Below are 27985 nucleotides of genomic sequence, written 5' to 3' on the forward strand. Positions count from 1 at the left end.
TCATCCTGTTCATCAATTAAGCTTAACAATTTGACGACGTGGCCAAGTTGGCAATTTGTGCATACAAAAGCTACCATACTGCATACATATTTCTTTTAACAAGTAACGAACAATTGTTATAAAATAATATGTAGACGACATACTTACCAATAAACTGCTTTATATCACCCCTATTATAATTTATCGGAAATACATAGATTCTCAAGGTAATAAATCAATGTTTAACAAATATTTTCACGAAAATTCCTCTTAAGCTCGGTGTCAGGAAAACAAACCATGAAAAAGTTTGTAGTAGGTTCGTTTATTAATTTGTTTCTATAATTAAGAGTTCAATTGACTTACATTTTGTAATTTACTCATCAACAGGTTTCAAATTCGAGCAAACATTTTTATAACTAATTGATGTACATACATACCCCAAAATTCTTAAGTTTTAAATCATCCTATTAAGTTTTTAAAAAAATGCAAAGCAAAATCGAAATACAGATCTCAGTTTGACAGAGCGAACTAAATAGTACGTAATAATTTTCGACATTAATTAAATTTAATTTGTTGGAGCCAAACAATGTCAGGGTTAAACGTTCTATTTAAAAGTCTTGACAATGACTAGCTTCAGCGAAACCGGTACATGGTGCTGACGGTGTTGTCGCGCAACTAAAAACGCTCTTACACGTGTCGAATAGAATCAAAAATTAGTGTACACGTGTAACAGCGTTTTTTCTCAGCGTACCCCAATTTTTTCATATAGCCCCAAATTCTTGGAACAGTGATTGTGACCCTACTAATTTGATGATTTCCTTCAAACTTGGCACACGATCCTGATTTATGATCCGCCTCAGCGTTCCAGAGAATTAGTCGTCTAGGTTGAAATTGATAATGCCAATTACCTGACAATTTTGACAATTTTTTTCATTTTTTTAAAGTAATTTAGAAATTTATCAAATGGTATATTTCTAGCTTCATATCTCTACAGAAACCGTATATTCTGCTTCGAATGCAGTTTAGTTGGACCTAATAGCTCAAATATTAAGAGTACTTTGTAGGAAGACCGATTTTGATGGGAGTTCTCATGAAGTACCCTTAATGCTGCTTTTCTTCATTACGGTTGGCTTGATTAACCCCGATTTTTGAAATGTTCTTCATATTTAGTAGTGGAATAATGGTGAATTGCCCTACATGTCGAAATCGACCTGTATGACCTTGTTTTAAAGGTCGGGGGTACAAGCCGGGAGGTCACGTCTCACATAACCTCATAACTGGGGTATCTTGGGGTATGATTGGAAAGGTCTCGGCAAGAGGTTTCATAATATATATACTTTGTTGGGTCTATAACCATTCCTTGGTGTTCCAGAAGTGGAGGATTATTTTTGAGTTTGTGCCTATCTATTTGCCGTGTTAGCTTCCTATGTACTGCTGTGTTAAATTCTGGAAAATCAGAAATTATCACTCAACCGCCTCTGGACATTCAGGGAGTGATCCTGGATCCCACAAAGTATATATAAACTGAATTCCTTCACCGAAACCTTTTCAACGATGCCACACTTATGGGGTTATGTGAGACTTGACCTCCCGACTTGTACCCCTAAAACAAGGTCATACAGGTCGATTTCGACATGTAGGGCAATTCACCATTATTCCACTACTAAATATGAAGAACATTTCAAAATCGGGGTTAATCAAGCCAACCGTAATGAAGAAAAGCAGCATTAGGGGTACTTCATGAGAACTCCCATCAAAATCGGTCTTCCTACAAAGTACTCTTAATATTTGAGCTATAAGGTCCAACGAAACTGCATTCGAAGCAGAATATACGGTTTCTGTAGAGATATGAAGCTAAAAATATACCATTTGATAAATTTCTAAATTACTTTAAAAAAATGAAAAAAATTGTCAAAATTGTCAGGTAATTGGCATTATCAATTTCAACCTAGACGACTAATTCTCTGGAACGCTGAGGCGGATCATAAATCAGGATCGTGTGCCAAGTTTGAAGGAAATCATCAAATTAGTAGGGTCACAATCACTGTTCCAAGAATTTGGGGCTATATGAAAAAATTGGGGTACGCTGAGAAAAAACGCTGTTACACGTGTACACTAATTTTTGATTCTATTCGACACGTGTAAGAGCGTTTTTAGTCGCGCGACAATACCGTCAGCACGATGTACCGGTTTCTCTGAAGCTAGTCCAATATATCTAGTACTCAAATTGATTGAAAATTGCACTCAACTTGTGATAAAACTTTCGTACTATTTTATAAGTACTGCTCTTGACCTGAAAAATTATGCACCGGTACTTACACACATAATTCTTTTTTATCAGTCTAGGGTGAACTTGACATGATGGCGATATCACCGTGGCGTGAAAGATCGGATTTTATTGCAATTGAACAACTTGGTACAGGGTCATTCGGCTCCGTTTGGAAAGCTAGGCACCTACCTGCCGCTCAAAATTATGCAATCAAGCAAGTCTTCATCAACAAAACCTTACAATATTTTGGCGGTGACGTAAACAAATTGTATAGAGAAGTACAAAATATGGAACACCTACAAAACAAGTTATTCCACCCGAATGTCGTACAATATCGTCATTGTTGGTTGGAGGGAGAAAATGTTAGAGATAATGTTCTCCAAGCTAAAGAAATTAATTGGGATAGGGGCTCTTCCCAGCCCGAATTGCCCGAGACCAATTTTCTCTTCATTCAAATGGAACTTTGCGAAACAAATTTAAAAGATTGGATGATAAGAAATAAAAAAATGGGGAAGGAAAATAAAATTGTGGATCAAGTTAAGCCTCTTATCCTTCAACTTTCCGATGCACTTGCGTACATTCACCGACAAGGAGTAGTTCATAGGTAAGTATTTTTTGAGTAAATCTGTAAGCATATACATAAGCATGTATATATGTACATATGTATGTTGTCACTAGGGCATCCAAAATCGGTTTTTTGACATTAATTCGAACTATACAGTTCAAGAAATAGTTTTCTAATTAACCGAAAACAGGTTTTATAATTTCCAAAAAATCGGGGTTAAAATTTTCGAAGAAACCGGTTTTGGAACAACGGTTTTAGTTTTCGAGAAAACCGGTTTTACACCCTATGAATAAAACGCGTTTTCCGTTTTTAGTAAAACAAACCTTCGTTAAGCTAAGATTCACTGTTTCTTGTTGTTAAGATAAGATTTAATTGTTATGTAACACCTTATTCCCAAGTGTACATTTAATTTTAATTTTGCATTCAATTTGTGGCTTTTATAAGTATTTGAAAACTTTTTAAATTTGTAGTAAAACCGATTCCCTAAAATTTCCCAAAACTCGATTTTTAACAATTTCCAGATTTTAGTTGTCATACATTGCAATGTTTATAAACGAAAATGTGCTCGTGTTTGTTTTAAAAATAGGGATTTAAAACCAGCCAACATATTTGGGAAGGGCCAGAGCGATTCAGATTTGCAATGGAAATTGGGAGATTTCGGTTTGTCGTCGAGGTCTATATGTGATCCTTCGCTGGTCGGCACTCCACAGTATCGAAGCCCGGATGAGGAAAACACTGAAAAATCAGATGTTGTATAGTATGGGACTTGTTTTCTTGGAACTTTCTTGCTCCCGAGCCAATCCTCCCTTTTCGAACCACACTGATTTAATAGAGTTATGTAATCAAATTTCATTAGAGATAAACAATATTGTTGCCACTTTACAAAGTATGTTGAATCCAAATCATGACGAGAGGCCTGATTCTGGAGAAGTTTTTAATCAATTTCAAAAAGAACTTTCAAACTCAAAACCTCAATCGGCCGTAAAGGTAAGCATCATAACTATCATAAAAGAATCATAAGGTCATAAAAACACTAATAATACTGGAATGTAATTGTTTTGCAAACCATTAGCAAATTTTATCCACTGAAGATACACCAAAAGCCAAACCAATCTGGTTTCAGATGCAGAAACCCGTACAAAACTTTGTTGGAAGAGCTAATTTTCTTGAAATTCTTGAAGACGCGTTTCAACTGAAAGCGAATATTACATCCATACTTGGTCTGGGAGGAGTTGGGAAATCGGAAATTGTGAAAAAATTTGCAACCGATAAGTACAACGCTGGCCAGGCAAACTGTATTTGGTTCGATAGTTCTAATTCACAAAGTTTTGCCATGGCTGTAAAAAATCTTGCTCGTGAGCTCAAAGTAATGGACGCTGCCGTCGACGACTCGTATTTGTTTCAGCAGTGTTACACTCAGCTCACTACCAATGGCTGCGAAACCATTCTAATAATTAATAACGCCGATTCAATCTATACCGAGCTGGAGATCTTCCTTAGGAGTTTTAGAGCGTATCCGCCCAGCACTTCACTACCAATCGTTCTAATTACGACGAGAGTTCGCTCAGTTGCCACTCTTAGCGGGGGCGAAATCATAGAAATTTCCGTTCTTCGGGATAGCGAGGTCCTTGAATTAATCCGAACGACCATCCTAGCTTGCGATGTTGAAGATGCCGCAAGGTTGGGTAGCTTACTGCAAAACTTTCCGCTCGCTCTTCAGCAGGCCATAGCATATATTCGGGAACGCTGTAAAATTAATGCAACTACGCGTCCATTCACAGTTCAAAAGTATATTGAAATTTTCGAGGCACAAAAGAAAAAGCTGCTAGGGCACAAACTCAGTTTGCAAGAGCATGACTACTCATTAACAACACTGACCACTTGGAACTTAAATTTCCATAGTATCATAAGCCATCCGGAGTCGGGTCAGCTTGCAAAGGAAATTTTGAATATGTGGGGCTATAGCTTTTCCCCCGATGGAGAAGAGTTAGGCTTCATTTTAGAATATGTGGAAATTTTAAATGGCTTAAATGATTTAAATCTAGAGAAAGATATTTTGGTAGAAAAAGATTTGACATGTTCAATTCAAGAGAAACTAGCATTGTTATCAATGTTATGCTTGCTCCCGGGTGGACTAATCGAAAAAATTATTTGAGTTTGCATAGCACTTACGACGATTATTCAGAGTTGGACGAGTTAGAGGATGATGTTCGTCCATCTGCTGAAGCCATCCAGTTGATACGGTCATATTCACTTTGCGGTTTGGAAATGAGGTTCAACTACTTTAAGAAGGACACTCAATTTGTTACAATGCATCGGTTAGTTCAAGAAATAATTAGGATGAATTTGTCTTCCAAATCTGAGTTAGATTGGGTTAAAAAATATTTAAGCATGTGGCATTCAGATAGCTATCGTGAATGGAGTACGGGCGGATCAGCAAAAAGGTTTCAGAATAGGGAACGTTTTATTGGAACGTTGTGGACATATTGTGCAGGTTGCAAAGAACTTTCATTTCTATTTGTGAGGTCGATTAATCAAATTTGGAAGGATGCTTGCCCAGGATATCTTCCCGCCTTGGAGAACACTGTTTTGAAAAATATTTTGGGTAATGTGACCTCCGATGGGATAGTACATAGTTATTCCGAGACTTTCATTCTGCAGAAGTACATTTTACAAAATGAACTGAATCATCGGTTGGGATTCAATAGAAACGATCCATTTCCCCAAATCCGACGCACCCCTGAATACAAATTCTTGGGAAATGGATTTATAAGTGATGATCTTTTCACATTGTATTGCAAAGTTCCTCCCGAAAATCCCGTATCATACGATGTTCTCTCCCTAGTTCTTATGCAGGTTTCCAATAAGGAATATTCAAATCTTGGTCACAGCTTGCAGAATTGTATCGAAAATATGCAGCACATTTTATTCAGATTAATGAACTTAATGGCGGGATGGCCGGTCATAGAGGAACCGATTGACAGTGAAATTTCAATCAGGTGCGTTCTAATACTAGCAGGAAGAATATTAGAGCTTATGGAAAATTTTGAAAATCAACAGTTTCTAGAAAATCTATCCAGATTCTGTTGTCTTGTTGCAGAAAAACTAAACACGCTTTGCATCCCAGGCTTGAAACATTTGTTTAGAATGATTCAATTTTCACTCTTGGGTTCTAGCAATGTGGATTCATCTCTCAATAAGCTTCAACAAGAATTCGATGACAAGGTCGAAAATCCGGAATTAAAATCTATCACAAGCTCGGATGCATACACAATTAGCCTATTGATAAGAGTACGTTTAACATCATGTCCTGCTCCATTAGCAGCAAGCTTGTTTCACGATATCATACTAGAGCCCGAATTTGTTACCATCACGCCTTTCGATAATCTCGTGGCATCATTGAAAAAGATCAAAAACTTCAAAGTGGTAGAAAAAATATTGATAGAAGCATTACTAAAAGCGTATGACCTTTGTACAGATGAAAGGTACTCATCAGCTCAAATGCTTATTACTGCGGCAAATTTAGCTGAGTTGGACATACTTTGGAAAAATGAAATGTACAATTCTTCAGCCGCAGTTTGTAAACTGCTGCCCCCACTCTGCAAGTTTAATGCCCATTTTGATTATCCAAATATGGTTCCGGATTGGATGGATGACTTCATTTTAAGAGCTAGTTTAGTGGGGTTTGAACTTGAAGGGCCATTACTAGCACTAGAAGATGTTGAATCAATTTGTCCTAGTGATAATAACCCAGTCTCTCTGAGAACAGTAGTGCTAAAACTTCCATCCAACGCCATAACGGTTGTAAGTCCGGGTAACATGATCCTTCACTCACATCAGAAATTGTGGGACACAAAAGATTATACAGGATGGCTACAAAATGTACAGCAGGAGGTAAGCTCCTTGGAAGATACTCACATGCAGGGGTACACAGAAGCAAAAATTGCGGAAGAACTGTGTTACATGTTAGTTAATTGTAAATCTTTTGAGGAGATCCCTACTACCGTGGTAACATGGGCAACCTTATATTTGTTAGAACATCACTCCAACATTAAGCAAACCGGTCTGCAGTTAGTCTCAACTATTCGAGATATTATAAAAACGGCTAATAGTCCGGCTGAGTTGACCAACTTTACGCATGGATTAATTACATTGGGTAAAATTATTTTAGAAAATCAAAAAAACAAGGAACGCGTACAATTGAATTCGTTTCATTTAGTACAGTTGAATAATTTGTGGTATATTTTAAACGCACTCGCAATCATAACTGAAGAGAATTGCTATACAGAAACAAGTATAACTTGGTTTGAGGCCTTGTTTGACGTAGACGGAAAAGTTTCAAAGAGCCTCCAATTCTACCAAGTTGTTAACAAATTGAAACATTTCGGGGAACATGCAGACACGGACACATTCCCAATTATATGTACATTAATTTTAAGTTTAGTGAAGCAGTACGATAAATTTGAGGGCGCTGAAAGCCTATTAGGACTGCATCGTCTAATCGACAGTTTTGTAGCGGAATGCTTCAGATTCAGTACATTCAAGGAAATTGTCCAGCTGTGCCAAGGGTTAGAAAAAGCAGGGGAAGTCAAAGCAACAACACTAATCGCCGAGTTAGCCCAATATTATACAATTAGAAACGTGGGAAAACGCTACAAGTATAATGGGAAAAATTGGATGTTTGTCGACTGCTTGAGACTTTACAGAACGGCGCTGAAAATCATAGACTGTCCGAATTTTAAGCAAGGCTTATTAGAAGAGCTGCGTTTGTTTTTAAATGAAATTAATAAGTTCTATGAAAATGATGAAGATATTTCAGACAGTGGAGATTTTGGTTATAATAATATGGAAAAATTATACGTTTTCTTACTGAAATATGGGGATGAGTCTTTTAGTTTGAAGCAACTTTTGTTTAATATCCTGAATATTCACTTTAATGATGGAGATTTCATGTCAATATACGATTTTGGTCTTACGATATCACGAATTCGAATGAGCAGTATTGTTCTTCAAACAGAATTAGACGATGGATTAGAAGAGATAGTATACTGTTTAAGATGTGCTTGTGAACAAAATTCTGATCGAGTTAAAGGATGGTTTGAACATAAGTTGAGAAGCCCTTGGTTAGTAGAGGACAATAGGAAATTGTTCATTGATAAGGTTGATGAGGTGCTTAAGGAATTTGGAGTAGAAATGGATCCTGAAGTTGATGAAGATCCAGAAGACTCGGACGATTTTGAAGAGTCGTTGGAAGAAATTGGTGATTTTGTATCTCCAATGGAAGGCGGAACAGTGTCAGAACTAGGTTTGGATTAAAGTATAACTAGACTAGCTTATAATCCCGTCTCCTAAAGGGCGAGTTTTGGTACGATTTCCAAAATTCGCCTTTGTAATTTGTAAGAACTACCAAACTTTTACAACCATGTAATAAAGGTAGACGTAAACTTGTTAGAATATATTTCCCACCAGGAAGTATCTGACAATGGATATGGTTACATATTTGTGGAAAGGCCGGTCAAAAAGTGGCGTGGATTAAGAAATTATATACTGTTGGTGCTGGGAAATTAAAATCGGATTTAAAAAATGCAGGAAAAAATTTCGCAACATTGCCTGAATTTTAAAAGATTAAAACAAAACAATTTGCTTCAGTGAAGGTTTTCATTAGTTCTAAAAGTGTGATACGTAGACAGCATAATTTATAATACTGTGAAATTGAGGGGGCTGTGGTAATTTTAGAGTTGTGAATATTAGTAATCCAGATTTATGCAAGAGCTGTTTTGCAAGATGAAACAGTCAAGATTTAAGAACAAGGGGCTGGCTTCTGTATATATGTATGTATGTACATACCTGTCGCTGATCACTTGTTTCCAATTAATCACGTGTTTCCCAATTTATGTAGAATCGCCTATATTTATATTTTTTAATATATTAAAACATATACGTTAGAACGTACATCTATATTCTGAATAAATTATCGGTGAAAAATTGAGCTATTATGATTTTGTAGTCATACTTTCGAAAAGGGTAACCTTATTTTTAAGAGTGCATGTATTTTTTCGCTGTCTTATAAATACGTAATAATTATAATAATTGATTTCTTGCATCAAAGCCAAAAGCCTTTGTACATCAGTCTTATAAATACATGCATATGTACAAGTACGATGCAATGCTGTAAAATAAAATTCAAACTGTAATATTTTTTACTTTATTTAATTTCAAATAATTTTGACTTTGGGAAAATATGCAGATTTGTGGATTCATACTTATTTGCAATTATTATAATACACTTGAACCTTTTTAATATCGACGGGGCTCAATTTTTCCGCCTCGCGTCGAATAGCATTTATCGAACCGTCCTTGAGCGTCATTGCGGGGCGGGATTCGTCATAAGTTTTGGCGAATGCGAAGAAAGGGTAGTGCATAACGCTGGAATAGTCATACGGCGTTCCCATATTGTTAACTTGGGCGGAGCTGAACTTATCGTAGGTGTAATGATAAGCTGGAAGAGTAAGAAAGTAGTCATTAATTGTTTTCTATCCAACTTAAAATTAGGGATTGATAATCGGAAAATTAAAAAACGATTTTTTCAATTTTGGCAAAGTTTAGTAAAACCGGTTTTAATAATTCCAGTTTTGCCAAAGTTTCATAAAACCGAGTTCAACTTTGTCGACTTTGATAAACTAAATATGATAAAGCTGGTTTTACATGTTGCAATTTTTGAAATTTTGGTAAAACTTTCTTTTAATCGAATTTTGAAACGATTTGGCATCAAATTTTGAAAATTTTGTAAATATACCGTAAAATGCAAAGCAGAACAAAATTTATGTCAGCAGAGCTGTAATAATGTAATTTCTGCAATAATTTTTACGCAACCAATAAGGACTAGTTTTTCCAAAATAATTTTCCAAAAAAATGGAAACCCTGCATATTCTCAACGGATGAAACCAGTTTTGATGAAACTCGATTTAAATTTAAATCGGACTTTCGCTTACATAGAAAACCGATATCGCAAAATTGGAAAACCGATTTTTAATGCCTTATTCCAAATTTATGAATAATCTTATTTTACCAGGATCCACATTTTCCAAATGAACCGTAATAAAATCATCCCGATCCGGACGTTGTTGTTCATGATTAAAACCGATCACATGACCAAGTTCATGCACCATCGCCGCGTGGCGGAGGCATTCGCCATACATCTTCATAAATTGGCGACCCCCCTGACGCCCCACGTACGAGTAGCAGTAATACGAGGTGCCATCTTCCGGCGTGATTTCAACGTAGTCGCGATGACTCGATGTTCTTAGGATGAATCTAACACAGGTTTTTTGCTGCCATTCTGCCATTGCGTTGAGAACAATTTGCTTATCTGAGGACGAGTATTTGGGGCTTATCACGTACGGAATGACGCCTTTTGGCCACTTGTAGTTCACATCACGCCAAAAGTTTTGAGTTTGAATTGTGTTTCGACGTACGTCATCGCCTCGAAAAGCGATCGGGGGGTTGTTTCCATTAAGGCTGGAACGCTATAAAAAAATTTGCACTCCTAAAAATAATATCATCCTTTTGAAAAGTAAATGCAATTTTTAATTTCTGAATTCCAAAAATTTTAAGTAACCCATACAAAATCCAGACCAAACTTTACTCCTTATCAAGTTTATGCTATTCTGGATTTGACATATTTTACACAATTCAGAGAGCATTTACATTTCAAAACCGGTAAAAATGTAAATTCTTAACAGGTTAAGATGTCTTTACAAGTTTGTGTTTTTTTACCTGGAACTTACTCACGGGAGAAGAACCACTATGAGAACAAAAAACGCTATATAGAAGTAGTAAAATTTTAAAGGAGTCCATTTCTGCAATTTTTCAGCAGTAAAACTAGTTCTAGGTGGAAAGCTCTGTAGAGCAAGTGTATTTGTGCCAATTATTTATGCCATCAATTTTTGGGTGGCGTGTGCGTCAGTTAGTGTACGAACATTAATTGTGGTTGCACATGTTGAATATCTGGCGAAATACATATGTTTCAAATTAAAAATGCCGTTTTCCTAGTTCATAAATAATTTTAATGGGTAGACTTTAGTGCATTTTACTCTCTTCTGAATTAATAAAACGTCAATACAACGATAATTAAAAGAATTGAATATGTTTCTAAGAAAAATGATCATTCCCACGTTTTTATGGTTTTCAGGAAATACACTTGTAGGCAATTTGTTTTAATCGCTCTGCAGAAGTGTAATTTACAAGCTGTGAAGAATACAAGGATAATCGCATTCATGAAATAATGTAAAAAATTACACGTGATAGTTACTACAATTTATTGGGTTTCAAATTCAACAATGTAATCATAAAATTTCTCTCCATTCATGACCACTTTATTTTGACTGTAGAAAGTGTAACTGGATTAAATTTAAGCTTTGGATTGTACTTATAAGTAATCTTTCGCATAATGTTCAGTAATCACACATTAGTAAAACATGGACAGGATGAAATTTTTTTAAACTGTAAACTCTACCATCGTAAAACTGGCATTTCGCAACTGGTTTCCAGCATGAAAATAAAAGTCTGGCACCATGTCCGGCGTCCCCACTGGTGTATTATTCCACCGAATATTTACCAACTCTAAATCCTGCTCAAGGTGGAGCTCTAGGTCGTAAACGAGGCCATCAGAACTCAGAAGTTCTTGAGTGAGGCGTTTTGTCGTCGGGTCAATATAAACTCGCTGCTGTTGAATGTCGCCCCCGAATCCGTAAACGATGCAGTATTTAACTGGAGAAAACGTCTCATTGGCCATAGGTGGCGGGGAAATTCGAAACGAATAAGACTGTATACCTTCGTGAAGGTCTGATGCCTAGGAATACTTCATTGGATAAGTTACCCCATTAAGGTCTTGGAATGTCAATGACGTATTTCTCGTTATTATCACTCGAACCACCTCAGGCAACATAGAGAAGGCGGGATGGTTACTGGGAAGGGAAGACTGTGACATGATTGCCCCAACGGAAAATATCTCTTTTCCCGCCATATGTCCATTATCTTCAACGGCGGAGATAAGTTGTTCAAACTTTTGGCCTAATTCTGGAAGGGGGGAATATTTCCTTATTATATGTGCCACCACTGGGATAAGGGGCTTATTTTTGCTTCCATACATATCCCCGACGTTGACTTCGTAACGGGAAGCGATAAATGCAGCGTGAGAAAAGGTTGGACTGCTTAACCATGACACAAATGTTCGGGACGTACTGTTTCCACCAATAAATGTGAGAAAATAGTTGTGATCTGTAGATACGAGAAAGGACTCGGTGGTGTTTGTGGAAAAGTGCGGGACAAAGGTACCCGAGGGTGGGGAAATATCTGACCGAAGATTCTTATTGGTGTCCAGTACCCAGTACTGGCCACTACCTGATCTAATTCTATCCCCGCTAAAAGTGAATGGGTAAAGCGGCCAAGGTTGCAGCCAGGCGACATGTTCGCTCATCGGGATTACGTCACCAGCTGGGCTAAGGCCGGGGAGCTTGAGAAGGAAATCTTCCGAGGCTGATTGAGTCACAAGTTGAACCTGCTCAGGTAGCATGCGGAAGGGCAAGGTGTGTACATGGAGGAAATCGAACGTCGAATACAATCCCCGACTTGGAAGGCTTCATTCCCACCTAAAATATGGTTGAAGACGTTCATTTGTTCAATCAGGTCTTGGAAGGCAACCAAACGTTCTGCTTCGGTTGGGAGTCGTTCAATTTCTTGAAGCGTAGTCCGAATTCGGCTGCGCGTACCTGATAATTAATAATTGTGCTAATTAATCCATTGCTTCTATTTATTAAACCATCATGCTCATTAATAAGCTAGAAATAATTACCCACCTCCATATGACGAGTTCAAGTAGAATTTATACGGCTCTAGAGAGAATACAGCCGGCGGTTCAGCAGGAAACTGGGATTGGAGGAAGAACTCGAACGGCGCCCTTGTCCTCGGAGCTACGAAGGTTTCTCCATCGTAAAAAAGATGAAATTGATTTTCCCCTCCCGTCACTGGAATCAGAGTGAAGAACGTTTCCGAGGTATAATTAGTCGTCAAAATATTTCCTAGCACAGTCACATATTCCCACGTGCCGGCGAGGAATAGTGTGTGAAGCATTTCTGGACCGGGCGTGGTCGGCATTGTTGGTCCGGTTGTCAGAGGAGATGTGGAACTGTGAGGTGTGGCGGGATCTTCAGTTGTGGTTGGTGGATCAGGCGTGGTTGTGGCTGTTGGGTCGGTCGGTAAGGTGGTTGTGTAAGTTACATTGAACCGAAGTCGAGGCGAGTCTATCACGTCCGCCGTCATGTCCGGTGTCATATAATACTTGACCCCTTTCCGCTCATAAGTCCATTCAAGCTTTGTCCCGTTACGGATTAGGTCGTCCTACATAAAAAATGGGGGTAATTCTAGACAGCTATTTGAGTACTTAAGGACAGACGGAAGAAACTTAAAATTTGATCCTTACCAGTAACCAGGCTCTTGAAGCTAGTACGAAGGACAGAGTGACGAAAATTGTTAATATGTAATGCACCATTTCGATTGATAATGGTAACAAAGGTTTAGCTGAATGAAGGAAGGTAAGGGTCACCGATTTAAGATGCTTTTGGGATACGAATCTACAATCTTAGAAATAATGTTACCCTTTCGAAATGCATAGGCATTCTAAATTCTAAATGCTAAATCCAGAGTTGACTTTATTATTTCTAAAGGTAACGTTACTCTGCATTTAGAATAGTGAAAATAGAATTGAGAATACATATACTTTTCAAAAGGGTAGCATTATTTTTTACAGTGTGGGTACTTCTTTATTGTCTACGCGATGTGCTGGCAGGCCATACTGACTAAGTTTTATGAAAAGAAATTAGTTTTATACTGCACCAGCCTGGATAACGACAATGAACAGATGGACGGGATATCAAATAATGCAAAGTGGGTGACCCCCAATGACGCAAATGAGCGGAAGTGGAACGTCAAGAATGATCGATTCGTCCAATTTTATTGGAATTGTGAAATACTGATAAGCGATTTTGCATGATTCGACTTTGTCAGGTGAGGTCAGTTGGGATGCCACAATTTAATCAACTTACGTATGTATGTAATACTTGATCACCATCAAGTTTTCGGGCTTCCCGTTAAGATATGCAGGGTTCCCATCTGACTGGGAAAAATTGGTAGAAATTGGTAGAAAAAATCGATCTGAGGTTGTCAATTTGTGTGCTTCAACTTCACAGCTTCAAATTTTCAACTTGTGAGAAATAATTGAGATGCAACGAGGCCTAAATTCTGAAATTGAGTCGAGCTCGAGTACACGCCAAATTTTTGGACAGCATACTCGAACTAGACCGAGTTCAAGCACGAAGAGATACTCGGTCATCGATCCCTCGAAAAATCGAGCTATTTCTCATTTTCACCCGTAATACGAACTGCTCAGTTGCTTAGACTGGCGTCCTTTTATATGGGAATTGTGACGTACAAATGTCAATCATGTCAGATAATTGGTTGATTGAGTGTTTCGTTTTCAGTTAATTTGGTCAAATCGATTCCGTGAAATTAGTTCGACGCTTCGATAAGAGGGACAGGCTGAACGAGTGGTGTTCGACGTCACTTGAGTCACATACATACACTGGCAAATTTGTTTCTTGGGTGGGTTGAGTCACGGAGTTGATAAATATAAAGCAATTGAGTCTCCAAATTCTTGAGATAAGCGACTAAATTCATTGAAAATAAATTCCCGTAATTTTGTTCATTTGATTGATGGATTATTTATTAAGCAACAGTTCCAACCTAACCCATAGCAACGCATATGTTTATAGATAAGCAGGAATATATGGATGACCTAGTTGCAACGCTTAATAAGCTTTGGAAATGTTACGTAAAAAACCTTTGCCAAAAATTAGATTTTGCTAGGATTTTCATATCATAATTTTTGCAGTCTTTTTCAGTGTCGACTACACAATCACGAAAGGAGGAAACCAGGGATATTGTCCACGCCAGATTTCGATGTCCTTTTTCTTAGGTGAAGCAAATTAATCTCTGGGTGATAGCTAAGAAAAAAAATCACTAAAAAAGTTTACTGGTCACCTGGAAAACTGTACCATAAACATACCTGTGCAGCTTCACTCAATTTACGAAAATTGAGGCTTCATTCACGATGAGGGAGTGAAGGAGAGTGAAGCTGAGTGAGGGAGTTGAAAACTTTCATCGAGTGAGTGAAGCTGAGTGAGGGAGGCCCAAACGAGAAATGAGTGGAATGAAGGGTGAAGGAGTGAAGGAGATCTCCTTCACTCCTTTGTCTCCGGGGAAGAAAAATGAAGGAATATAATTAGTTTAGACACTAAACTCGCCGTCGCAATATTAAAACAGTGCGTCTCACATCACCCCAGGAAAGTCTTATATTACCCCAGCCCAGTCTCATGTGGTCCAAGCCTAGTCTAACAATGCTCCAGCGCAGTCTCACATTGTCCCAGCCTAGTCTCACATTGCCCCAGCCTAGTCTCACATTCCCCCACTAGATGGCGCCAAAATATTTAACTTATGATGACACGAGGGACATGATTGAATGACAGAAAGAGTGAGGAAAATAGCTGAGTGAAAGGAATGAGTGATATGAGAGGAATGAGGGAGTGAAGGGAATGAAGGAGTGAGAATGGGATTGATGAGTGAGTGAAGCCTCACTCAGCCTTCCTTCACGCGAATGAGGGGAGTGAAGGGCTACTTGGCCCGAGCTGAAAATGAGTGAAGTTGAGTGAAGCGAAATTCGCTTGCCCAGGTATGACCATAAAGAAAAACTTCTTTAATTTTCAGTCGATTTTGCTCAAATTTTGCATAATCCCAGTGAAAAGAATTTCTCGACTGGGCGTGGTCGGCATTGGGGTTGTAAGGCATGCCGGGTTCTTCAGCTGTGGTTGGTGGATCAGGAGTGGTTCTGGCTGTGTGCTGCCTGTTGGGTCGGTATTTTAAGGTGTTGTGTAAGTCACATTGCTACGAAGCAGAGGTCGACGCCGCCGATCGTACGCCGCCGAACGATGATATTTTACGCGCCGCCGCCGCCGAAAAATTCGATTTCCTATTCCTTTAACATTGCGAAGCAGCGCCGCGCCGCCAAAAAATCACCAAAAACTGGCGCCGCCGAAAATTTGTCGGCGTCGGCCCCTGCTCCGAAGGGGGGTGAGTCAATCACGTCCGGCGTTACATACAACGCTCAGGACAAACTCTGTGCCTTTTTTTAAACCTGTCATTTTATAGCTTTTACGAAGGAGGGATTCGTAATCGCCTTAACGAAAGCTGGGTTAGTAAATGCATTTAAAAAATACATTTCGTGAACCCGGTTTTTCAGTCAGCGGCAAAATAATTTTGAATGGGAAAGTCATATTCTCACCACGAACAAAATAAGGAGGATTAAATTTAATTAAACTTGAATATAAAATTGTAAATCGATTCCGAAGATAGGTAAGACTGTCAAGGAATATTTTTTACATGAATTTTACTAGTTTTCAACTAGTAAATATTGCACTATTATATTACATTAAAACTGTTGAATTATTTAATTTATTTAAAGTTTGCTACTTCCTCCGCATACTTACAATTAGTAGTTTTTGGTACAGACCGTACCACAAATTAGCAAGTTCCGTACCGTATGGCGCATCAACGCCACGGTGCGAAAAACCCGTAGCGCACCGTAGATTTTGGTGCGGTACGGGAAGTTCGAGATTTTTACGTTCAATAATTTTGACGTTTTACGTTTCCATTACCGTTCCAAAAAACCTTTGGTGCGGTACGGCAACACAAAGACAAACTATGTATGATTACAGGTGTTTAAACCGATGACGATGGAATCTCCGCAATGGGAAACAAACGTGGAACAGATCGCGCTAAATAATCCTATTGTAATCCTAGATAATTTTCTAAATTTCAAAACAATTTCAAACCTGAATTTTAAATATTTCTCAAATTTCTAGATTTTGACGCAAATCCTACAACAGACCGGCACCCCTTTGAAAACTTGTCGACTCATTTCCCACTTTTGGAACGACATGGTTCTCTCCCTGCCAAGTACGAGACTCGCGTTAAATCTGACCAGCAAAAATCCTGTCGCGGAGGAAAATTTCGACAGCGACGATGATGACGACGTGGTCATTGACCCGGGTCCGTTTCTCGCGCTCTTTTTAACATTAGATGAGCGCCTCGCGAGACGTATCTGCGCCACGTGCTCGTCTTCATCGGACTCCACGATCAACCTTTTTGCCTCCAGGCTGCTCCACGTTTGCGACAAGTTTAACGAACGGGTCCAGATTTTAGACGTCTCCGTCCATTCGGAAGAATGTTTACCATCGATTTATCACATTTTGAAGGATTGCTGTCCAAATTTGGCTCAGTTGCGAATTAAAGTCGAACCAGGCACGACATCGCCGAGGTACCTGTTCACTTTCATTCATTTGAATGATGATAGTTAATGAATTTCCTGTCGTTTGAATGAAAATGAATTTCCGGTCGTTTGAGTGAAAATGAATTTCCTCTCGTATGAATGAAAATGACTGACCGACTCCGTCATTTCAGATGAATGACTGTGAATGAAAGGATTTTTCACTCCTTTAATTTTTCATTAAATGCTTAATACATGGGGAGAAGTAAGAAATGAAGGCAGATAAAGTGAATTGAAATGAATTTGAATGAAAATGACTGACCGTGAATGAAAATATTCAGAAATCTACTTTTGAATAAAAACTGAATTTTTGAACAGGTACAATCTTCCCGAAGTTCTGTTCCATCCGCTCCACCCGAAGCCAAATTTGACCACGTTCGCCATCAATGCCAAACTGAACGTGGAGATTCAGTGTCTTATTCAGCTGATTATTAATGCTGCGCCAAATTTAAAACGGGTCACTATTCCGTTAGGATTTTGTCCAGATTTCGCACCTTCCAATCATCTCGAATCCTTAACGATTGGACAAGATGATTTTCACCTACCGGAAACCGCCGACATGTCGAACCTCTTGGCGCAAGTGGGCGACCAGCTGATCACTCTGCGTCTTGGAAACGGGATCATGACGCTAATTGACAAGCCGCTCGGTTTCGAACTGCCGGGACGAAAACTGCCTAAATTAAAAACGTTTCAGAACCTGATGGTCGACGTTTTTCGGTGCGACGACCTCTTCAAGAATATCGCCCGCGGAATGCCTTCTCTGACCCGGATGGAGCTTGGGGAAGCGTTCGAAGGGTCGAAAAGCGTGGATGAAATTTTGCAAGATCTCCGAAATTCGGGGCAGATTGTGGCCAACGTGACGAATTTGGTGCTTATCGGGGTGTACGATGTCGCCCTGTTGGACGGATTGGGGGCCGTGTTTCCGAACGTGGCTGAATTGAAGGTGGATTCGTTATACGAGGGGAAAAACGTCTCGTACAACTGGGTCGGTGTGGCTCGGGGGCCTCCTTGGGGGAGACGTGAGACAGAGCTGGGCGCTGTTCTTGCCGCGTGTAAGGAGTGGGGAGGGTTGAAACGGTTGAAGTTGGGCGTGTCCATGTATCCGAGGAATGTTGAGGGGGTCATTAGGGATCTCCTGGATAACAGGGATTTGTACAGAGGTCAGTTTAAATTTAAGGTATCGGAATTGTAAATTCTGTAGCATCGATAGAAAACTTGGGGCGTTAACATTGTAGGATAGGTGAGGGCGGGGTTTGTATAACATGGGCAGATGATTGATGGGGACATTGTCCCCTCGACCAAAGGATGGTGCTTGTCTATTTCAAGCCGATATATGTCATATTTGTCACAATTCGAATGTGACTGACATTTATGACAAATATGACGGACAAATTGGGCATTTATGAGAATTTGAACTTATCAGATTTGTCACAAATTTTACATGTCTGACATGACATTTTACATGTATGACGTTTCTGACATGTCAAACTGTCAATGACGCGTCACATCCCTACGCTTCTGCAGAAGATGCATAGATTTACATATAAATATTTGCATTATAAATGAGTTCACTACACATATGTACATGGTTCAAAATTTGTGATAGTATTAGTAATAGATTGTAATCGTAATTCTTCTTCAAAATTACCTTACAATTTTTTTTGTCAATTGAAATTTCAGGAAGATTGAAAACCTTGGAAATTAGTCTGATGAGGTGCATGTATTACCCGAGTTACGACTTGACCCCGGACGAGATGAACTTGTTTGAAAATCTACTCATGGAAATGCATGAAATGGACGAGGTCACAATTTCCTTTCTTTACGTGAGTATACATACATATTTGCAGATATGATTTAATTAATTGGTGATTAACAATTTATTTTAATTTTCCAGTTTGGTGAAGAATCTCGGAGGCAAATCTTGGATTTCATGGCGTCCAACGAAATGGAGATGGCCAAGTTTAAGATGTTTCAAGGAGGAAAGACGTGTCGTGGAGGGGATTGATTTTTTTGCACTATTTAATTAGCGATGACTGATGACTCCCATGATGTCCTTCATTTATCGGAAAATCTTTACACCAAAGTTTTAAACCTTTACATACACGGGTACAAAATTTGCATTTCTTGTTAATAAACCTTGTGCAGATAAATGTTTCACTTCAGCCTGTTTATTTTTTGTCGCCATCAAATCTCATAACATTTTAAAAGACTTAAACTAACAATGGAGGTCTCCCAACGTATGCTCACAGAGTTGGACCAAATTAGCGTCAATCGATCACAAATATAATTAGTATGAAATTTGCAAATGGAACTATCTGCCAATGCGCAGGTTTGGCGGAGGTACTTGCATACAAAGTGGGTATATTGCGCAGCAAATTTGGAAAATGAAAAATTTGCCAGCCTTGGGGGTGCGTTTGCTCATCTTTTTATGCAAATATCTCCACCAAACTTGCGCATTGGCAGATAGTTCCATTTGCAAATTTCATACTAATTATATTTGTGATCGATTGGCGCTAGTTTAATCCAAATATGTGAGCATACGTTCGGAGACCTCCATTGTAAGCTATATAGTTTCAAAGCAGGCTAAGAAATGTGTAAAATTCTGTTTTCAAGTGGGTAATAAGTTTGAATGCAAAGTAGAAAAGTATCGACTGCTTAATTAGTATCGTTCAAATATTATGTGTGTGAAAACTAACGGAAATATTGACGTATGTACAAACTTCATAAAGTTAAAATAGTTTAATTCAATGGTCAAACTGGTTAGTCGACATTTTTTCAACTCTTAAAGTTTTTCTTTTGAAATCGATTCCAAACTTAAATGAAATTCTAATTCGTGAACATTAAATGAAAATTTGAACACAATTTATGCATGCGAGTTTATGCATCCCCCTCCCCCCCTGTCCATGATGTGTGGTCGGGGCATAATGAGATTTTTACTGAAATTTAATCTACAGATGAAATATATAGAGTGAAATCACATGTTCCCTAGTTGTGCCACACCCCCAGCTCCAGGAGGTGTGTTTGGGGGAAAATGAGATTTTTACATAACTTGAATCTGTAGATCAAATACAGTGAAATTAAGTATTCCCACTCTGTTGTGGACGCGGTTGGGATGAAATGAGATAATTTGATATCGATGGCTCGGGTGAAGTGAGATAAAGTAAAATCAATGGCAGGGGTGGAATGAGATAAAATAATATGGATGGGGTGAAGTTGAATTTTTCGATATTCAGTATTACATATATAGAGAATTAATTCATCAATTCTTCTGACATCAATGGGTGAAGCTACGTTTTTATGGGCTTTTGGTGCGGTATATTTTGCTGCTACAAATACCTGTCATTTCATGTGCGCTTTTTCGAGACATAAAAGTTTGATCGTGACTGTTTTAAAAATTTGGTGGCCAATTTATTCTTTTCCATAAATGTCTCCAACATAATTCCCCGGTTAGAATGCGTTCAAAAACCAGTTTCAAAAGTTTTTTTTGGTATAGTTAGATTTGTGACAATTTTGATATTTTTGAGCTTATTCATGATATCTGTGTTCATGTTGCTGCTGTAATGATTTGTTGCCCCCTTACTTAAACAAATGGCTTTAAAATTGCAGTTATGCCACAAAAACAAATATGTAACGTGTTGACAAAGTTTTCCACTTGCTAATTCCTTCGCGGCAAGTTATGTACAGGAAAATTTTATGGTTGTAATACTGCCACGTATAAAATTAATTTAAGGTTAACTACGTTTAAAAAAAGTATTTTGCGGGAATGTAACATTGGTAAAGGCGATTTTGAAAATTTTTGGGGAAATGTGAGATTTTGAAAAGTTTGGACTTTTCAGTGCTTGTTTAACTTTAAAATAATATTTTATGGCTGATCAACTCTCAAATAACTTAAAAAACCCTCTTTGTTCTAAAAGTGCGAAGCACCGTTTTTGGAAAGTTGGTAATGCTATAAGTACTAATGGCTCAGGTTCCCGACGGACTTTTTTGCTGGACCTTGTAGTGCCCTCTAATGGCTATCAGAAACCATCAATAACTTGGCAGGGTAGCTGCGCGAATACTCGTTACACCCACTCAAAGTAGCCCCAAACTACGTGTTTTGGATGACATTAACCGCTATATCTCGGCCAAAAATATTTCTAAATCCGCAAAATTTTTGATTTAGAGTCAGCATGAGTTGCTGATTCCGAAAATATATTTTTTCCAGAACCACACCCCCTGGGGAGCTAAGTCCCCCCACAGGGGGTGTGGTCGGTAAATTTTTTTTGGAGCGCATTTGTTTGGTTCCCGTAAAGAGAAATATGTATATATTGACGGGGTTACACCCACCGGTAATTTTGCAACACTCCCCTGACTTATAATAAAATTGACAAAGGGTGAAATAAGTGTTTCATACGCTAAAATGAATACAATCAGATTGTTTCTTCCCGTTCAATTTTTTTCAACACGGTCACTGAGGTGTCGCAGGTCAAAATTATTAACCTATTCGTATTACGTGTCCAAACCCTGTTAAAATTGATACACGTCTTATCCTAAGTCGGATAGAATCCACTGCTTAAATTTGTATTTGGTATCGTTCATGAAACTAATGAAATATTGACGTTCATAAAGTTAAAATTTAACTGAGTGGTGAAACCGGTTAGGCAACTTTTTTAATAAGTGGACTTTTTTCTAGTAAAATCAACCTCATATTTAAATGAAAATCGAAATTTTAATTCTAAAGATGATTACATGACAATATCGACACACCACAATTTATGGTTTTTGATTATTTGATTTTACATGTGCGTGCCTGCCTTAAATTGTTAACACATTTGGATTTAATTTTGAAATCTTAAAAAAGCAGAATCTTACAAAATACAAAATGCCACAAAATATGAGCCAAGTTTTCATGAAGAAACAAAGACCCGGATTTTCAGTCGAGTTGACTCGACTCGAGCGGTAAATTAATTTTGATTCAGGAAACGTTTCCTCCCTACGAATTTCTTTCATTGGATTTCTCTTCATTTGGATTAAATTGAAGAACAGCGGAAATTAAATTGTAAATCGACTCCAAATATTGGTAACATGTCAGGTAATATTTACTGCATACATTTTTAATCCTTTGCAAGTTTAACATCATTTGTTACAGAAACATTAAACTCTAAAATTTAATTTGTAAACACTAAAATTTTGTTATTTCCTATTAATTATAGCAATTTTGCGATGGAATCTCCACGTGGGGAAACAGACATGGGACCAGTCGTAATTGCAAATACATATTTTTTCATAAATACATTTTTTAATTCATTACCAATACACAATTAAATTTGGCTATTTCTTCCATTTATTACAGCAATTTAACTCGGGAACGATGGAATCTCCATGTGAAACAAGCGTCGAACAGATCCCATTAAATAATCCGATTGTAATTATATATATGTACATATACATAATTTTCAAACGATTTCGATATTTTTCAACTCGATATTTCTCAAATTTTCAGATTCTGACGCAAATCCTGCAACAAGCTGGCACCCCGTTGAAAACTTGTCGACTCGTCTCCCACTTTTGGAACGACATGGTCCTCTCCCTCCCAAATACGAGACTCGCCTTAAACCTTCACAGCGAAGGTAACGAAACTGACGAGGACATTAACCTCGGTCCTTTTTTCGCCTTCTGTTCCACGCTAGATGCCCGACTTGCGAAACACATCTGCGCCAAGTCCGACACCACGATCAGCTACTTCGCCTTCAAGCTGCTCCACGTTTGCGACAAGTTTACCCATACCATCCAAATTTTGGAGGTTTCCATCCAATCGAAAACATCGTTATCACCGATTTACGACATTTTGGAGAATCGCTGTCCAAATTTGACCCAGTTACGGGTAACCGTCACCCCAAGGAAGAATTCAGCACAGAATCTTCCGCAAATTGTGTTTCAACCGAAACCGAAACGATTGCAACACATATAATAGAGAATCCTGATCACAGGATTCAAACAGAGTCAGCAACTCTCATTCATCGGGAAGAGCGATATTTCCACAGGAAATTCAAGGAGGGATTGTTAATCAGAAATACACGAAACAAAATTAATCGGGACTTAGGTATGGAAATAAACCCAATTTGGACATCGCTACTCCTGCCCCTAGCGCCAACGCTTATACGCCCAACTACTATCCCGGTTACCCAGCGACCCCATTGATGTCAACAACTTCATCTAATTTTGAAAATATTATCTTCCATGAAATTATAAATTTTTTCATGTACACTTTTACACCTGAAGAAGGGGGCAGTTGAACCCTGAAAGCTCGTGAATAAATCAACTTAAAAATGTCATCCATACGATCCGATAATTCTAACTTAAATTAGAAAATAGTTTTTTATAAAAAAAATTACTTCAATTTGGATGTGATAAAACAATAATGCACGATCACGAAAATTAGGAAAATTACTAAAAGGGAGCGAAAATTGAATTTTTGGTAAAAGTTTAAATGCGGCAGTTCTAGCGGATGTAATGCTTTTGAGGGGATGTGGCGGAAATGGGGCCATGGAGTACAATCCTCCTTCAGTTTTCGTGCACACTTTAGAACTACCTAGTACTGCTGCATATCTTGAAGGAATCAAAGCAGGGAGCTTTGAAGCTTAGATGTAATATGAGAAAGGAAGACCCGGGTCTCGGGTCCGGGTTCGGGTCCGGGTCCAGATCCGGGTCTAGAAATTTCAATCAGATCAGTAGTTATGGGACCCGGGTGAACCGGGTCCGAAGACCCGTTTCTAAATTCGGGTCCGGGTCCCACCTGGGACCCGACCCGTTGCAAGCACTGCCTCCGCAGTTTACGCGAAAATGCGCGTCTTTGTCGCCGCTATCTGCGTAAAGAATTAAATGCCAAGTTAGTTAGTGTGAGGAACATACCTGTTCAGTTTCATTCATTTGACTGATTATGCCAGTGAATCAAAATGACTGAAAGATTCCGTCATTTCATATGAATGAATGAAAGGATTTCTCACTCTCACGACTCATTTCATTTTTCACCCTATGCATTATACATGGGGCGAAGTAAAGAAAATAAGAAATGGTTATGAAGTCAGATGAAGTGAAATGAATTTGAAAGAAAATTACAGATTGTGAACGAAAATTTTCACTCATAAATAGGGATGCATGGACTTTGAATGAAGTTTTTTTTGGCATGGTGAGGAAAGTTGAACATTGGGGGGCGGGGGTCTGTGAGTGAAAAATCGAAGCTAAATCTTTACATCAGTTCTTTGTAAGCTGTTCAATTACCTTTTTAACTGGGGTGCTACATATGTCCGATTTTGTTGGCGACATTTCCCCCAATTTCCATTGAAATAACTGGTTCACACATAATTTTTAAATTAGTTTGCCACAAATCCCTACCGATTAAAAAAAAACTTGCCCTTACCTCTCCGCCCTTAATACTTAACGCAAATGTTATACCACGACCACCGCACACGACGCAGATAAGCTCCTTGTTATCTTATACAACTGGTATACTAATACAACTTCCAATTAAAGCAATAAGGAAGTTGTCTATTTTACAAATATTTTTTTTGCGAGCATTTAATGTAAAAAATTGTAGTGCAATTGTGCATGAGTGAAAGGTAATTGTCATTTGTGCGACATTATACTATTATTTTCATTTTTATTAAACTGTAACAATCATTACTTTATTATCAACTTCTTAATCATGTTGTAAAATAATACATGATTCTACTTTATTTTAATCATCTCTCAATTGCCACCTAAAAAGAGGCGAAACGCCAAACAAACACCATCGCCACTTTGTTGAAGGCTTCCTGACCAATCAACTCAATCAGCTGCTGGGTCGACATATTCTTTAAGTTGAGATGGGATACATACCGTACAATTTATTGGACCACCTGCGCCTCTAAAATCTGAAACAATGCACAAAATTCAAAATTAGATAGGATACGGAATCATTAAAATAATAAAGCAAATCCGATGAAGTAAAATACCAGAGCATTCGCAGAGGAAGCGTTTCGAGCGAGAAAAAACGCATTTTCCGTGTCAATCCCGCGGATCAGAATCTTCTCACAGTCTCGCGCAACGTTGGTGGCGCCGTAAGAATCCGCTAATTTCATGAGCTCTAAGAAGTAAATTCATATGAAAATTAACTAAAATCATAGAATTTAAATCAGCCCAGGCAAAATTCTCATTCCGAAATTCGAATACACCTTACCAAAAATGCTTTCGTACTCATCCTCCGAAAAGTTGACCCTGTCGTGATACAGGTAGAAGAGGAAGGCTTCAAACGTGGCGTGTTTTGTGTCCTTGATCTCAATCACGCTGTTAAATTTAAACATATAGTAAATAATTACAATTTTCGAGAAAAGTATTTCTGAAAATATGTACTCACGATCCTGCCATAGTTTCCTTCCACTCGTTGCTAAACATTTTCGCGAAATAATCACTTCTCGATTTCAGTATCAATTTGTGCGCCGTGATGGTTTTACCGTCCAGGAAAAATGACACGTCGGTATCATCCTGTAAAGTAAATGAAACGTGCGTTACGTACTTTTGAAAATTTGGCAGCCCCCTAAATTTAAAGTAACCTTGGTTCTCCACAAGTTGGAAATTTCCAGACCCAACGTGCCCTTCTCGACTGGCCTAATTGGACTTGACATCCCAATCGTGCAGTGGCTTTTTTGACAAAGGTCGGCAAAATGTTGGCCTAACGAGGAACCAGATTTTAAAGATGACGACGTCCCAGTCGTAGAATCCCACGCGACATGGGTCCCATCCTTCAACTCCACGACCGCAACGTTTTCCATCCAACAGGTTGCGATGTCTTGCACGTTGTTTTTGAAATGTGGCGCCACCTCCCATACTGGATTCCCTTCAGATACCGTTCTGCAAATGTAAACCGTTCCTTCCGCAGTTAACGCGCAGATCGACTTCTTCGTCGCCGCTATCTAGAATTAGAAAAACGAAAAAATTAAAATACGTACAGTAAATTAATTGAATTTTAAATAATTTCGAAAAACAAAATTCTTTGTAACGCAAGGGGACTCTACTGGTTCAAAAAAAAATATTTGTCATTCAAAGGTCAGTTATCCTAATTTCTGACCGAAGATCTTCATTAACATTTATAGTCATTATCTTTCAAATTCATTTGATTTCACTTCATCCGACTTCATTTCTTACTTCGCCTCATGCACTAAGCATAGGGTGAAAAATGAACGAGAGAGAAAACCTTTCGTTTATCTGAACTGACCAAATTTGTCAGTCATTTTCATTAAAAAATGATAAGAAATTCATTTTCATTCACGATCATAATCAGCCAAATGAATGAAAGTGAACAGGTATATGAAGGAGACAGGAATCGAAAAATGGTCTCTCCCTTCAAAAGTAACACTTAAAGTGTTACTTTAAAGTGTTACACTTTAAAGTAGAGTAATGTAGCAAATTCAAATTCTTCAATCACCTTTTTAACTGGAGTGTTACATATGTCAGATTTTGTTGGCGAATCCACATCCAAGTCCCATTGAAATATCTGCACAAAATTAATTAAAGTTAGTTCTCCAAAAATCCCCAGCACATTCTTCTTACTTTTTACCTCTCCATCCACACTTAACGCGAAGGTCACACCGTCAAAACCGCAAACGACGCAGATAAGCTCTTCACAGTCAAATTCTTCATTTGGAATTAACCTTCCCCCTGGTGAGTCGGTGTCGCCACCCCACTGAATGACATCTCCATACGCAGTTAACGCCACGACGCGACCTTGTTCAAGTTCAGATAGCGCAACCTGCACTACTTTCTCCCACTGTGTGACGGCCACAGTTCCTGGGCGACCAATAAAGTTAGGATCTGTCGCCTCATCCACTTCAACGAAGCGACCCAGCTGCTCATAAATATTTGGATGCATTTCTGCACCTGAGGTGAAATTATTGCACCAGGATAAGAGTCGTCCGTCCTCCGTTAGTGCGAGGCTTATCGAGCCAGTCACAAATTCTGAAATGAATTATAAAACATGTTTGCACATTTGTAATTTTCTTTAAATAACGAGAACTTGTATTTTCGAAATTCGAATATTTCTTTACCTTTCACCTGGACTCGGCAAAGTTCTGGAATGTTTGTGATTTTGTGCGCACCGTCGTCTTCTCGGAGGAAAGAGTACGTTTCGTCCGCCGTGGTGACGACGAGGGCTTCCTTTTCATTGGCGACGTGTGCTAATTTCGCCAACTTTAAAATTTCTTCTCCTTCGGGTCCCACGTCGCGGAATATTTTCCAAATCTTCAAATTTTCTTGAGGAATGACGGACCGGGAGGAGGTAGATGGCTCCATTTTAGCTTGAAGTCAACCTATCCAATAGAGCAAGTGATAAGCATTAAGACGGGTAATTAGATAAATTATTAATTATGAAAAATAAATTAAAATTTTTAACCGTCAGCAAAAATGCGAAGGCAGATCAGCATGTGAGTGAGCCGGGCTGCTGCAACTCTATGCCAAGTTGAAAATGAGACAAAAAAAATGCACATAAATCGTGCAAAATAAATTATTATCAGAGCTGGGTGATTATTGGTTTTTTAGGGTGGATTAAGGATTATGGATTAACCACAAAATAATGTGGATTGTGATTAAATTATTTTCGTGAGATTAATTCATGTCAGGATTAATCCGGATTAATCCATAAATTCTGGAAATTTCAGGATTATGGATTATGGATTAATAATCCGGATTAATTTGGTGATTAATGATTTTTACACTATATCTA

The 27985-nt window shown here is 38.4% G+C and overlaps 5 protein-coding genes across 5 annotated transcripts; 2 read left to right on the plus strand and 3 right to left on the minus strand.

Moving 5' to 3' along the window:
- The first annotated feature begins 34 nt into the window (after positions 1-34).
- LOC118437169 lies at positions 35-9004 on the plus strand. Its single transcript, XM_035856017.1, has 4 exons — positions 35-206; positions 2321-2852; positions 3400-3800; positions 3886-9004. Exon 4 carries the CDS (start codon positions 4890-4892, stop codon positions 8127-8129), a length of 3240 nt encoding a protein of 1079 aa, XP_035711910.1. The 5' UTR covers positions 35-206; positions 2321-2852; positions 3400-3800; positions 3886-4889; the 3' UTR covers positions 8130-9004.
- LOC110855413 (zinc metalloproteinase nas-8) lies at positions 8996-10730 on the minus strand. The gene is made up of 3 exons (XM_022103834.2): positions 10590-10730; positions 9883-10339; positions 8996-9312 (listed from the first exon to the last, which is right to left on the minus strand). The coding sequence occupies exons 1-3, from the start codon at positions 10668-10670 to the stop codon at positions 9077-9079; spliced, it is 774 nt and encodes a 257-aa protein (XP_021959526.1). The 5' UTR covers positions 10671-10730; the 3' UTR covers positions 8996-9076.
- Positions 10731-11112: 382 nt separating this feature from the next.
- On the minus strand, positions 11113-14233 carry LOC110855328. The gene is made up of 4 exons (XM_035855894.1): positions 13591-14233; positions 13294-13451; positions 12671-13211; positions 11113-12583 (listed from the first exon to the last, which is right to left on the minus strand). Exons 2-4 carry the CDS (start codon positions 13360-13362, stop codon positions 12360-12362), a joined length of 834 nt encoding a protein of 277 aa, XP_035711787.1. The 5' UTR covers positions 13363-13451; positions 13591-14233; the 3' UTR covers positions 11113-12359.
- A 7947-nt stretch (positions 14234-22180) lies between these two features.
- LOC110855373 lies at positions 22181-23564 on the plus strand. Its single transcript, XM_022103801.2, has 4 exons — positions 22181-22321; positions 22443-22491; positions 22583-22654; positions 22733-23564. The coding sequence occupies exons 2-4, from the start codon at positions 22453-22455 to the stop codon at positions 23198-23200; spliced, it is 579 nt and encodes a 192-aa protein (XP_021959493.1). The 5' UTR covers positions 22181-22321; positions 22443-22452; the 3' UTR covers positions 23201-23564.
- A 1308-nt stretch (positions 23565-24872) lies between these two features.
- On the minus strand, positions 24873-27710 carry LOC110855490 (RCC1 and BTB domain-containing protein 2). Its single transcript, XM_022103897.2, has 9 exons — positions 27656-27710; positions 27312-27572; positions 26825-27222; positions 26693-26761; positions 25821-26180; positions 25625-25752; positions 25448-25554; positions 25224-25354; positions 24873-25142 (listed from the first exon to the last, which is right to left on the minus strand). Exons 2-9 carry the CDS (start codon positions 27553-27555, stop codon positions 25116-25118), a joined length of 1464 nt encoding a protein of 487 aa, XP_021959589.1. The 5' UTR covers positions 27556-27572; positions 27656-27710; the 3' UTR covers positions 24873-25115.
- Between the last annotated feature and the right edge of the window lie 275 nt (positions 27711-27985).

This window comes from Folsomia candida, unplaced genomic scaffold (assembly GCF_002217175.1).
Source record: "Folsomia candida strain VU population unplaced genomic scaffold, ASM221717v1 Fcan01_Sc012, whole genome shotgun sequence".
Lineage (NCBI taxonomy): Eukaryota > Metazoa > Arthropoda > Collembola > Entomobryomorpha > Isotomidae > Folsomia > Folsomia candida.